General features: G+C 51.0%; 1 protein-coding gene across 50 annotated transcripts in view; it reads right to left on the bottom strand.

Moving 5' to 3' along the window:
- Positions 1-611: 611 nt before the first annotated feature.
- Positions 612-13,804, bottom strand: part of MADD (MAP kinase activating death domain) — a 59,433-nt gene continuing 46,240 nt past the window's right edge. For 13 of the 50 annotated variants that reach the window (XM_032282184.1, XM_032282183.1, XM_032282181.1 and 10 more), the window contains 5 exons: positions 7,538-7,702; positions 7,222-7,294; positions 6,980-7,086; positions 2,880-2,926; positions 612-2,532 (listed from right to left, as the gene is read on the bottom strand). In XM_032282184.1, the coding sequence (XP_032138075.1) occupies positions 2,903-2,926; positions 6,980-7,086; positions 7,222-7,294; positions 7,538-7,702 (369 nt within the window). In that variant the 3' untranslated portion in view covers positions 612-2,532; positions 2,880-2,902. Of the gene's footprint in view, positions 2,533-2,879; positions 2,927-4,795; positions 4,866-5,054; positions 5,064-6,979; positions 7,087-7,221; positions 7,295-7,537; positions 7,703-13,804 lie in introns of all 50 variants that reach the window. The other 37 variants (XM_032282149.1, XM_032282164.1, XM_032282162.1 and 34 more) reach the window with 6 other exon arrangements.

Below are 13,804 nucleotides of genomic sequence, written 5' to 3' on the forward strand. Positions count from 1 at the left end.
GTAATCCCAGCACTTTGGGAGGCCGAGGCGGGTGGATCACGAGATCAAGAGATTGAGACCATCCTGGTCAACATGGTGAAACCCCGTCTCTACTAAAACTACAAAAAATTAGCTGGGCATGGTGGCGTGTGCCTGTAGTCCCAGCTACTCAGGAGGCTGAGGCAGGAGAATTGCCTGAACCCAGGAGGCGGAGGTTGCGGTGAGCCGAGATCGTGCCATTGCACTCCAGCCTGGGTAACAAGAGCGAAACTCCGTCTCAAAAAAAAAAAAAAAAATACACAGGGATGGCCAGGCACGGTGGCTCACGCCTGTAATTCCAGAACTTTGGGAGGCTGAGGTGGGCAGATCACCTGAGGTCAGGAGTTCAAGACCAGCCTGGCCAATATGGTGGAACGCCGTCTCCACCAAAAATGCAAAAGTTAGCCAGTCATGGTGGTGCACGCCTATAATCCCAGCTACTCAGGAGGCTGAGGCAAGAAAATTGCTTGAACCTGGGTGGCGGAGGTTGCAGTGGGCCGAGATTGTGCCACTACACTCCAGCCTGGGTGACAGAGACCCTGTCTTAAAAAGAAAAAAAAGAAAGCATGGGGACACTGATCTTCACAGCAAAATGAGGGCAGATACTGTTTTTATTTTCTTCCGGATGATTTAATTAGGCCTAGAGTGGAATCTGAGTTCATAAAACATTAGCACTAGAAGGAACCTGACTCCCCCGATGGCACTGACTCAGATGATGAAACTGAGCTGTGATGGCGGAAAGCGCATTAGTCAGTCCCAGGTACTCAGCATGACCCTTGTGCCAGGGGCGGTGGTGTGGTCGCAGCCTCCTGGAGGTGGGTAAGGCAGACGCTGTGTTGTGACTGTCCCGGGGTGGAGCTGCACTAGGTGGCTCTGGGGTCCCAGCAAGCAACAAGCCCACAGCTGGTGCACACCCACATCCCAGTGGGGGACAGCAATCCAATCCAGCCCAGGACCGTGGGTGTCAGGGCCTGGACCCCACTCTGCTCTCACTTCCCCCATGGGGAGCCTAATTCCGAGCATCAGTTTCCTTTCGGGCGGGGGAAGCCAGCAGGTCTCAGAAGTTCCCTGAGAATACAGCCAGGTTTTTCCAGGACAGAAATTCCGTGAAGGCAGCTCCTGGGGGTGCTTCTAGGAGTTCTACCCGGTGGAAGACACTCCTGGCCAGGTGTCCCGGGCCCTGGCTGAATCACCACACCTCGCCATACCTACCTGTTAGGGCATGGAGAGGCCAGGGCCCGGCTTTTCACCTGATCTCAGTCAGGTGTGGACTCCCGGTCTGGCTGCTCCTCCAGTTCGTGGCAGCCCAACTTTCCGCAGTGCCCCTAGGTGCCCTGGAATGAAAGCTCCACCCACAGCCTTGCTCTGGGAGAACAGCAGAGCTGGGGCCTCCGTGTGCCAAAGCCTGGACATGGATGACCTCATCTCCTTCTTTCCTTCAAGCCTGAAGTGCCTTTTTAGAGTCCAGGAACAGCCTGCCTCACACCTGAGCCAAGAGGAGGTATCATTTAATGTGAGGCAGCCAGGGAGCCCAAAGAGAGTCAAGGACATTTATTTCACATTCACACAGCTGTACATTTTCTATAAATAATGTGGGGCTGAAATATTTACAGTCATCTCTTGCCCACACCCAGGCCACCTCTCCCTCCTGGCACCCTGTACCTGGAGACACAGCCTGAGGACACAGATGTGCAAACCCAGCTTGGTCTTTCCCGCCCCCTCCCCGATGCTCAGGCAGAGCAGCCAGCAGTCCCTGGGATGCCACGAGCCTCAATCACTGCATCCTCTGATGCCAAAGGCACAGCAGGCTACAGGGAACTCGCCACTCCACTGTAGGCAGGCAGCAGCCAACACATGTGTGCCCCAGGCAGCAGCTGCTGGGTTGAGAATGCAGAAGGAAGCAGGGAGGCTGCCATTCGCTCCAGCTGCCCCCCAGTTCTCCCCTTCCTGTCTGTGTCCTTCCTCTGAGAGGGTTAGCCCCATTGTTTCCTCACTCCTCACAGAGTGGAACTGCTCCAGGCGCCCAGTCGCGCCGGGCCACAGACCATGGAGAGCTGGACTCTTGCGGTGGACAGTTATGATGCCAGGGACAAGGACAAACCACCACCACACCAATGTCTCCAGGACACACACACACACACACACACACACATACACACACACTTCAGCCCTGAGGGGAAGGCAGTTTGGTCTTCTGGGAGTGGAGAGGGAGAAGGCGGACACGCTCAAAGACACACTCAAAGACACACTCAGAGACACATAACTGGTAACCAACTAAGCCACAGCAGTGGGCTTGCAGAGGACACAGGAGCATCATCCACTCCCTGGTCACAGCAGCATCGTGCACTTGGGAACAGCGAGAGGCCAGGGGCGTGCCCTGGGCTGGGGCGGCCATGTAGCCCCTCTCCATCAGCTAGAGACAGGCCGGGGTGGGGTTCTGAGATCTTCCTCACTGCTACGAACCGCAGCCACATACGAGAAGAGACACAACACAGAGTAGCAGATCTCGTGGGCCTGGAGGGGAGAGAAAGCCAGGCGGGTCACGGTCTTGAAGCTCCTGCATCTCCATATGCGAGGATCTGCCAATGGCAGCTCCTGCCCTAACACTGGGCACGGCCTCTGGGCTGAGTGTGAGCTCCAAGCAAGACCTCAGAAGCTGTCGCCGTGGGAGAGGGGATCCGTGTGTGTGTGCCTGCCTCCCAGGGCTGAAGACCTGTTTTAGCTGGAGTTGAATCTTTGGCAACCAGACCGGGTCCCCACTCACCCCTGTGCACTCAGAGGGCCCACCCCTCCTCCTGTCCAAAGGTCCCCGGGGAGCCCTGCGCAGACTGTGGCCTGTCGGGGTTGGGCAGCACACTCACCATTGGTGTCTTGTACTTGTGGCTCACCACTTCTTTAATTTCAGGAACTAAAACCGGACGGGCAAGAGACAAAACAGAAAGTTCAACACTAAGAGCAGTAGTGTCATGCTCCCCCAGGCGGCAGCGCCCGGCGCCAGGGTCCCCTTCCCCTCTGCGGCCTCTCACAGTGGCTGCAGCAGCTTAGGCTATGACAGGGCAGAGGCCACCAGAGGCTCTGTCCAGATCCTGCCGACTGGGAAGACGTGGCCCCAGCCTCCTCAGCTAGGCCTCTGCCGTCTGCAGTGGCTTTTACTTGATGGCTGTGATTCCACCCACTTCTTTGAAAGCCCCGGATGGGAGGTGCGGGCCTTTCACCAGCCTGGTCACGGCTACTGTCCAGGGCCCCTGAGGAGCTGCAGTGGAGAATTCCCAGGATTTGGCTGGGAGAAGAGAGCTGTCTCTAGCCTGTGTCCAACTGTACTGAGACGCCCGTGAGCTCGTCTTGTCACCAGCCTGAAAGTCTGGTCATGTCAAACACAGTTCCCTTTATTCCCGGCCCCCTACATAGAGGGTCTCGAGGCTGGATGAAGAGGTAACTCGATACTAAACCCTCAGGACATGGAAGTGTCCTTCCCTGAGTGGCAGGAGAAGCCCAGGCCTGCCTGTGTGAGGGAGAGCGTCTGAGGGCTCTGGAGCAACACACCCAGCAGAAGACAGGCGAGTACAGCACCCAGGGAGGGAGGTGACAGGGAGCATCAGGCAAGATACACACAGGTCCACAGCCCAGAAGGCAAGAGTGAGAGTCCCCCTGCCCCAGCCATGCCGGGGTTCTGCTTGGCCAGAGGAAGAAGTAGGCCCCCAGCCTCAGCCATCATCATGACCCCTTGAGACTGGGAGCAGAGGGGCCTGGCATCTCCCTGGGGTCCAGAAAAGGCAGGAGGAAAACTGGTCGCTCCTTCTTCTGACCCTGGGAGGTAGAATTTGGGGGAACCCAGGGCAGGTGGGGAATAAACTCATCAAAGGTAGATCGAGAAGCCCCAGGCCATTCTCCCAAGTTGGAGGATTCCCCTAAGTATCTCTCTGACAAAAGAGAGAAGGGAGCACACAGGGGAGCAACGTCAGAACCAGTGAGCCGGTGGGAGCGGGGAGGCAAGGGGGGGAGGAAGAGTCGGGCGGAGGAAGGAAGAGACGAGCTGGCAGTGTGAGCAGCTGGTTTGGCTGAAGGGAGCCCACCCACCCATGACAGGGCCCAAGGCAGAGACCTGGGGAGAGGCAGCACGAGCCGAGGTCACTTTACCTGCTGGAGAACGAAGGTTTTCATAGCAGCGATGAGGGGCACAAAAGAATGAAGCACAAACACAGCAGGAACTCAAAGCCCCAGGGTAAGAACCCACTACACCACTCGCTAGCGCTGCTCCCAGCTTCCGGCTACAGCTGCCCCTTCTGTCCCTGAGGCCCGCTAGGCTCCTGTGCCCCTCAAGTGAGTCTGCCTGTGATGCCCCAGGCCCTTCGTCTGGCACAGAGACCAGGTGGAGACCAGAGTGGCGCCAGGGAGGCTGGGTGGCGCACTGGGCTGCTAGAAAGACTGCAGCAGGTGACACAGACATAGTAGAGCTTGGGGGTTGCCAGTCCGCTCTGTCCCCAACTTTCTGACTACTGGCTGGCTCAGCACAAGGAGATGGTGCTACTTTGCTGAGACGCTTCAGGACCACCTCTAAACTCGAAACCCACTGCCTCTTCTGCGATCCATTATCTGTTTTTCCCTTCTACTTCCCTGCTGTCATCTCAGAGGTCCCTCTTCTTCCTTGTCACTCCAGCTCCTCCTGACCTCTCTACAGAGGTTCTCCTTCTCCCTGCCCCTAGACCCTCCTCTGGAGCTCCGAGGTTTGAGTTACTGCCATGTGAGTCCAGACCTAAGAGCAAAATAGTGTAATTACCAAATTCCTCCAGGACAAAGACGCCTCGAACTGTATTGCACTTTTTAATGTGATTCAGCTCTATGAAAACCTGCAAGAGAGGGAGGGAGGGTGGGGTAAGGCCCAGAGGCTCCACCCCAGCCCCACACAGCACACTCTCCCAGCTACAGCCCCGCCCACACACAGAAAGCCTATTTTCCAAAGAGAGGACAGAAGAATTCACACACACACACACAACTCAAAAGCGCTAAGAAGCAAAGATAGCAGAAAGGGCATGTACCTTCCGCTCCTGGCCGGAGGAGAAAGCATGGGAGAGAAATGAAGGCGTTAGTTTGAATGGTCAAACCCAACCCGAAGGCCCTGCTGCTGGCCTGGGCTGCCCGCCCGTACCCCTGCCCAGGGCAGTGCTTGTAAGACATGGTGCCCCAGGGTCCCTGCTCAGCCCATCAGGTCTCTACCCTTCCATGCATCCTCCTCCGGCGCAGAGGGCTGGCACAGGCGCAAAGCTCCCCTCAGACTGTCCTCAGGGTGGGAGGTGTTGGGATCCTCCTTCAAACAGGGTCCAGGATCTCCCAAGAGGTACGTGGTGATAATAATCCCAGCTACCACCTGCCTAGCACCTACTCGGGGTTTTACAAATACGATTTCTAATCCCTGCACCTACATGACACAGTATATAGTATTACCCCCATTTTCTACAGGAGGAAACTGTCGATCGGAAAGTTTCTTTGCCCATGAACGTGGAAGCTGGGCTTCAAATCCGAGCACGTCCTGACACCAAAGCCTGTGCTTTTCCTATTCCCCCCACCTCCACCAGGAAGTCTGCTGCCCCTCTACTCCAACTGACCACCATGTTGCAGAAAAGGGGGCAGGTCGCTGTCTCATTATTAACTGTGATGTAAGACGGAGAAGCCGGGTGTTCCTCCCCTTCCCTGCACAGTCTGTCTTCTAGAGGCCAAGCCTTCAACCACAGACGGGCTTGGCTGGCTGCCCAGAGGGGCTACGCCAAGGGCAGGATGAGGAAGAGGACAGAGCACCTGGGCCCTGCTCAGCGAGATCGCATCTCCAGAAGGGGCAGCCATGGCACTAAATGCGGTCAGCAGCCTGCTCCCCAAGAGGTACTGACACCTTCGTGGTCCAGAAAAGCACTCAGGTAGACCCCTCACTTAGATAGACCCCTTTCTGGGCTGGCCCTAAGGTCTTTGGGGTTGGCTACCACCCTAAGTCCTAGATTGAAAATACACGAAGGGGCTGCTGGAAGTCTGGGCAGCTGTTTCCTGTTAAACCAAAGCTGCCCAGCTACGTTCCTGAAAGAGCGCTATAGCAGCTAGTGGAGGGAGGAAGCCACGTCAGGTGGGCAGCCACCTCCCAAGGGTCTGTGGTGCTTCACACATTCGGGTCTGGCTCAGAGCCTCAGGGAGAGGAACCAGGACATCAGGGAAAGAGGAGGGAAGGCACTTGTGTGAGGAGTCAGAGCTGTGAACGGACCTGGGATGATGCGCTGGCCTCAGAAAGGAATTAGCTTAAGGAATGTCCACTGAGAGAAAAAAGTAACACTGTGTTAAAAGACCGAGAGAGAGAAAAAAAAAGTCAGCTCCTATGGTGGAATTACAATGAGGGAAAGATGTATCCAGATTGCTCCCCAATCAAAAGAAGGGGAATGGGGCCTGTGGAGCAGGGGACAGAGTGGGAACACTCAGAGGAAGGAAAATAACAGGAAGAATCCGCAGATGAAAAAGGCAAATAAACACACGCTGGACTTACACACAGGCACGCACGCACACGCAAGCTGCACGCGCACCAGAAAAACACAAGGAGGTCGGCCAGTCTAGACTCTCAAAGCAAAAACACCAGGCAGAAGCATACCCTGGGAATAAAGGAAGGCAGAGACGCTGCGGGGAAGGGCCAAATGAGACGCTCCCACTCACACTGTGTGGAGTCCAATGGACGGGGCAGCGAGGCCACCCAGCCTCGCTCCTGCCCAGCCTCCCCCGAGGGCTCCCTGCTGCACCTTCACAGCACCTGGTGGTCGCCAATGTCATTGTGCCCTCCCCTGGGATTTCTCTCCCGGGTGCAGCTGCTCCAGTTTTCCCTCTAGCTCCAGAGGGCCCTTTCTCATGCTTCTGGGGAAGTACTGGGGGCCTGGACACTGGTCCTTCTTACAGATGGAATGACAGGGAGCCTCGTGCTGCCGCTCGCACTTACCTGGTTGTGCATGAACTTGAGGTTGATCCCTTCCAGGGTGACCTGCAGCAAGCCACCCTCACCAGTCTTCATGTCCTGCACGGGGAACTCGCCACCCAGTTCAGGTCCTGTGGTGAGGGAGGGGGCTATCAGCTCACTGGTGAGGTGGGGAATCCCGCCCCCGACTTTCCTGCCAGGCCCCCGACACTCAGAAGGACTGGTGGAAACTGGTGGAAGACACTCTCAGGAAACTCTCTCCTCACCGGGTTTGATGCTTTGCTGTCGGGCAGCAGCGCGCTCCATGCTGTCCTTCACACAGTAGTACAGCTCCCGACACTGCGGCACAGGGGGAGAGTGGTCCCGTCACGGGGGCCGTCCAGGGTTCCCCGCCCACTGCTCTGTAATGGCCACTGAAGGCGTGGGCTGACGCCAGGACCTCAGAGACAGCTTTAGGCACCCCATCCAGCTGGAGACAGACGCGTGGCTCCAGACGGGTTTTGGAATTTTAACTTCCCCAAGAGAAACTATTTGGCCTTCAATGCCTACCATAGCCCCAACCCAAACACAGATCCTGGGTACCTTTTTAGTATAGAACTTGTTGAGCTGCGTCTCAGAGCCATTTCTACGCCACAGGCACAACACCTTGGTCTTGGGACAGTAGGTCATGTTGATGAGCTTCTCGTACCACCAGCGCTCATACACCGTTCCAATGTTACTGCGCAATACCACACAGTCATCGCACACCTGGAGAAGGGCACAAAGCGGCTCAGTGGTTCTTGTCTCTGACAGCCTCTCCTCAGGCTGTCTCCTACAGAGAAATGATGGCACAACTGGCCCTGGAGCATCCCCATGGTCAAGTTTTCTGCCTTACACTTGTGGTCTCCCTAGGTGGAGACACAAAACAGAACTACTGACTCGCTGCCAGCTTTAAGGACTGTTGGAAGAAATGGATCATTAGAAGGAACCTGTGTATAAGGGAGGAGGTTCAAATCAATCAGTTATTTATTATCTCTCTTTATTTATTTATTTATTTTTTTGAGACAGGGTCTCACTTTGTCCCCCAGGTGTGAGTGCAGTGGTGCGATCTCAGCTCACTGCAGCCCCAACCTCCCAGTGAACCTGGGACATCATCTTCCTGCCTCAGCTCCCAAAGTAGCTGGGACTACAGGTGCACACCATCACACTGGCCATTAATTTTTGTTTGAGATTGAGTCACTCTGTTGCCCAGGCTGGAGTGCAGTGGTACAATCTTGACTCACTGCAACCTCTGCCATGTGGGTTCAAATGATTCTCCTGCCTCAGCCTCCTGAATAGCTGAGATTACAGGCACATATCACCATGCTCAGCTAATTTTTGTATTTGTAGTAGACGAGGTTTCACCATGCTGACCAGGCTGGTCTTGAACTCCTGATCTCAAGTGATCCACCTGCCTTGGCCTCCCAAAGTGCTGGGATCATAACCATGAGTCACTGCGCCCGGCCCAGTTATTTATCACCTCTTATGTGCTCTACAGATTTAAAGTATTTGGAGGCGATCTCATGCCTCCATCTTATGACCTCTGGAATCATCTTTGTTGACAAACACAAACGCAGAGGATCATGACAGACTCAACCAAGGAGGAAACTGGAGCTGACACACTTTCTAATCCTGGCTCTACCCTTTCTCTATAAAAATATTTTTTTAATTAATTGTACAAGTGACACATGAACAGGGCTTATTGCATAAAAATGATACAATACAGCACGCCATAAATTAAAAAGCAGTCTCTTTCACGCCTTTTTATTCAACATTCTCCTTCAGGTGAAGTTACCTGTTCTTAGGGCTTCAAATGTTATGGGAGACATTATAGCACAATGGTGAGGGGCACAGGTCTACAGTCAGACAGCTTGAGTTTAGATGCCAGCTCTGCCGTTATTTAGCTGTGCCAGCTTGAGCAAGTTCACCTGCGTCCACATTTCCTCACGGCTAAGATGGGGATAGTAACAGTAATCACTTCCTGCAGTTAAACTATGAAGACTCAACGAGTTAATGTGCATAAAGTACTTAATATGCATACAAAGTCAGGCACACAGAAAGCACCCTACTTAGCTACTAGATATTCGAAATATAAAACTAATGGTTATTACAATGTTGATGGTTCTTACCTCTTTCTCCATCTTAGACCTCTCTTCCTGAGCTCCTAAGCCTCTCAATGTGTGGATGTTTCACATGCAGCCTCTCAAACTCACTGTGTCCAAATCTGAACTCAACATCTCCTCCTGGGTAGATCCTCCTTTAAAGCCTGCTATTTGAGTAAACGGCACCCCCATCCACCCAGCTGCCCCAGCCAGACATGAAGGGATGCCCGACTCTGCTTTTCCCTCTAACTACACTCCATCATTGAGTCCCACTGGTTCTGGCTCAAATATCCCTAGACCGCTCTTCCACTCCCCAACCATTAACTCTTATTCTTTCAAGTCTCAGCTCAAAGGTCAGCTTCTCAAAGGAGGTGTCCACAGCTCCTAGGCCCTCTGCTGTGGATTCCCATAACTCCTGCCCGCTGAGCTTCTTTCAGAATGTGCATCTTATTTTATAATACTCTTTAATTATGTGACTTCCCCAATAGTTTGTCAATGCTAAGGGCAACAGAAACCACATCTGTCTTATTCACTGCTATAATCCTGACACTCAGCAAAGTACCTAGCACACAATATGTGCTCCATAAATACTAGGTGAGTGGGTAAGGAAGACACAAGACCATCAGGCTGAAGCTGCTACATAAGAGTTCACTGGAGTTCTAAAGCCTTTGAAGGATGAGTCAAAGTGGCAGAGTAGGAATTGGAAACTTGAACTCTAGCCCCAGTCTGATTCTGTGGTTTTCTCTAGGGGGAAAATGGACAATACCATTCCACCTTTCACAATCCTTTAAGAACATCATATAAAGGAGAGCGGAACACATTTAGGAGAACACATGATTTCTAAGCTAGAGAATTCTAGGCTAGAAAAATGCTCATAATATATGCTGTTATACTCGTCTAAGCGGTTGTTGGAGGTGTAAACTGGTATAGTCTATGGGATGGCAATTTGGCAGAATCTATCGAAATTTAAAATATATATAAGCTTGACTTGAAAATTTCGCGTCTAGGACTATATCCTATAGAAATTCTCATGTGACAGTACAAAAATGTATGTTCAAGGATAGTCAATGAATAATTTTTTTTTGAGACAGAGTCTTGCTCTTTCACGCGGGCTGAACTGCAGTAGTGCAATCATAGCTCACTAAAGCCTTGACCTCCCAGGCTCAAGGATCCTCCCTACTTAGCCTCTCCAGTAGCTGGCACCATGGCCATGCACTAGTATGCCTAGCTTATTTTAAAATTTTTTGTAGAGACAGGGTTTCCCTATGTTGCCCAGGCTGGTCTTGACCTGCTGGGCTCATGCAATCCTCCCACCTCAGCCTCCCCAGCAGTTGGGACCACAGGCGTAAACCGCCACATGAATGGCTAATTTTAAAATGTTTTGCAGAGACAGGGTCTCCGTATGTTCCCCAGGCTGGTCTTAAACTCGGCTCAAGCAAAGTGCTGGGATTACAGGTGTAAGCCACCATGCTTGGTCTAATGAACAATATTTTTTTTAAAAAATAGTGGGAGGCGGGCCAGGCGCAGTGGCTCATGCCTGTAATCCCAGCACTTTGGGAGGCTGAGGTGGGTGGATCACAAGGTCAAGAGATTGAGATCATTCTGGCTAACATGGTGAATGAAACCCTGTCTCTACTAAAAAATACAAAAAAAATTGGCTGGGGGTGCTGGTGCGCGCCTGCAGTACAAGCTACTTGGGAGGCTGAGGCAGGAGAATTGCTTGAACCCGGGAGGCGGAGGTTGCAGTCAGCCGAGATCGCACCACTGCACACCAGCCTGGCGCCTGGCGACAGAGCAAGATTGTGTCTCAAAAAAAAAAAAAAAAAAAAAAAAATAGTGGAAGGGATTAAACCAATTATGGTACACCATTTGACATCTAATGGCTAAACATCCACTAAGCTAAAAAAAAAAAAAAAGAGACATGGAAAGGTATATCATTAAGTAAAAAAAGCAAATTATTTAACAATATTTGTAATTTGTTTGTTTGTTTTTTTGAGACAGTCTCACTCTGTCTCCCAGGTTGGAGAGCAGCGGGGTATGATCTTGGCTCACTGCAACTTCTGCCTCTGGGTTCAAGTGATTCTCCTGCCTCAGAAGTAGCTGGGATTACAGGCACCTTCCACCATGCCCAGCTAATTTTTGTATTTTTAGTAGAGACGGGGTTTCACCACACTGGGCAGGCTGGTCTGCAACTCCTGACCTCCGGTGATCTACCTGCCTCAGCCTCCCAAAGTGCTGGGATTACAGGCTCATGCAAGCCCCCACACTTGGCCCAATATTTGTAATTTAATACCACTTTCATAAGTGCCAAAGCAAAATTCCATATAAATAAATTATATTTACACAAATATGCATTTTCAATAATCTGAAAGGAGTCACACAAAATTATTTAACAGTGGTTACCTCTGGGACAAAGGATTGAGAGGGAGTGAAACTTTTACTTATTTTTCAACTTTTGCATGGTTTGAAACGTTTATAGCATATGCTGTTTAACTTCTGTAACTTAAAAAAAGGAAAATAAGGCCGGGCGCGGTGGCTCACGCCTGTAATCCCAGCACTTTGGGAGGCCGAGGCAGGTGGATCACGAGGTCAAGAGATCGAGACCATCCTGGTCAACATGGTGAAACCCCGTCTCTGAAAACTACAAAAAATTAGCTGGGCATGGTGGCGCGTGCCTGTAATCCCAGCTACTCAGGAGGCTGAGGCAGGAGAATTGCCTGAACCCAGGAGGCGGAGGTTGCGGTGAGCCGAGATTGCGCCATTGCGCTCCAGCCTGGGTGACAAAGAGCGAAACTCTGTCTCAAAAAAAAAAAAAATTAAAAAATTAAAAAAGGAAAATAAAAACAATTTTAAAAAATATTTGGCCAGGTGCGGTGGCTCACACCTGTAATCCCAGCACTTTGGGAGGCCGAGGCAGACAAATCACTTGAGGCCAGGAGTTCGAGACCAGCCTGGTCAACATGGCAAAACCTCTTTTCTACTAAAAATACAAAAATTTACCTGAGTGTGGTGGCACGTGCCTGTAGTCCCAGCTACTAGGGAAGCTTAGGTAGTATAATCATTGGAACTTGGGTGGGTGGAGGTTGCAGTGAGCCAAGATTGCAGCACTGTACTCTAGCCTGGGCAACAGTGCAAGACTCCATCTCAAAAAAAAAAAAAAAAAATCTTGGCCGGGCGCTGTGGCTCACGCCTGTAATCCCAGCTCTTAGGGAGGCAGAGGCAGGAGGATAGCTTGGGCCCAGGAGTTAGAGATCTGCCTAGGCAATATAGGGAGACCCCGTTCTCAAAAAAAAAAAAAAAAAAAAATCTTCCTTGGCCAGACGTGGTGGCTCACACCTGTAACCCCAGCACTTTGGGATGTTGAGGTGGGCAGATCACTTGAGGTCAGGAGTTCGAGACCACCTTGGCCAAAATGGTCAAACCCCACCTCTACTAAAAATACAAAATTTAGCCGGCCGTGGTGACAGGCACTTGTAATCCCTGCTACTTGGGAGGCTGAGGCAGGAGAACTGCTTGAACCTGGGAGGTGGAGGTTGCAGTGAGCCAAGATCATGCCAATGCACTCTAGCCTGGCTGACAGAGAGAGACTCTGTCTCACATACACACACACAAAATTTATATATATATATATATATATATATATATATATATGTAAAAAATTTCTGTGTGTCAAAAAATACAATAGGCAGAATCAGAAGACAAATGAGAATCTTTCTGGTGGGCAGATCAGGTTGCCCACATCTAAGCCCACTGATCAGTAGGAGAGGGATGATCACATGAGGCAACAGGAAGCATACAGCACCACTCATTAAGTATTCTGGCCAAAAGAGTGAATCTGAAACTGATCAAACCTTGAAACTAAACTATCAGTCTATAAGAAATACAAGTAATAGAGAAACATACTAACACAAAGGAGATGCAATCAGCAAAAAATCTAGAATGTAGGTGACTCCACGGGGCAAACGATCCAACTTGTTCAACAAAATAAATGGCAAAGGGGGTATTACGTGTTTAGAGACACTTAAGAATTATATCAACCAAAATTACAAATGCATTGTCCCTCTGACCTAGCAATCTCATTTCTGGGAATCCTTAGACACAACTGCACATGTATGAAATGAAGCAGGCACCGCATCATTCACAGTATCACTATCAGCAACAGCAAGTTTAGAAGCAACCCAAAGATCCATATGTACTGACTTGTTAAAGAAATTATGGCACAGTCACACAGTAGAATACGTGTAGCCTTAAAGCAAATAGGAAAGCTTTCTTGGTACTGACATAGAAGAGGACCAGGATAATGTTAAATGAAAAAAGCAAAGTATAAAGCAGTGGATAAGATGTGCTATCTTTCTGAAAGGAGAAAAAGAAAATGTGTATTCATATTTTATTGTTTGCATAAAAATCTACTGGAAGGCCACCCCAGTGGCTCACACCTGTAATCCCTGCACTTTGGGAGGCTGAGGTGGGTGGATCACCAGAGGTCAGGAGTTTGAGACCAACCTGACCAACATGGTTAAACCCATCTCTACTAAAAATACAAAAAATTAGCCACGTGTGGTGGTGGGCGCCTGTAAACCCAGCGACTTGGGAGCCTGAGGCAGGAGAATTGCTTGAATCCAGAGGCAAAGGTTGCAGTGAGCCAAGATCATACCACTGCACTTCAGCCTGGGCGACAGGGCAAGACTCTGTCTCAAAAAAAAAAAAAAAAAAAGAAAAAAAAAAAAAA

The sequence above is a fragment of the Sapajus apella genome, unplaced genomic scaffold (assembly GCF_009761245.1).
Source record: "Sapajus apella isolate SASKATOON/1434 unplaced genomic scaffold, GSC_monkey_1.0 scaffold14, whole genome shotgun sequence".
Classification (NCBI taxonomy): Eukaryota; Metazoa; Chordata; class Mammalia; order Primates; family Cebidae; genus Sapajus; species Sapajus apella.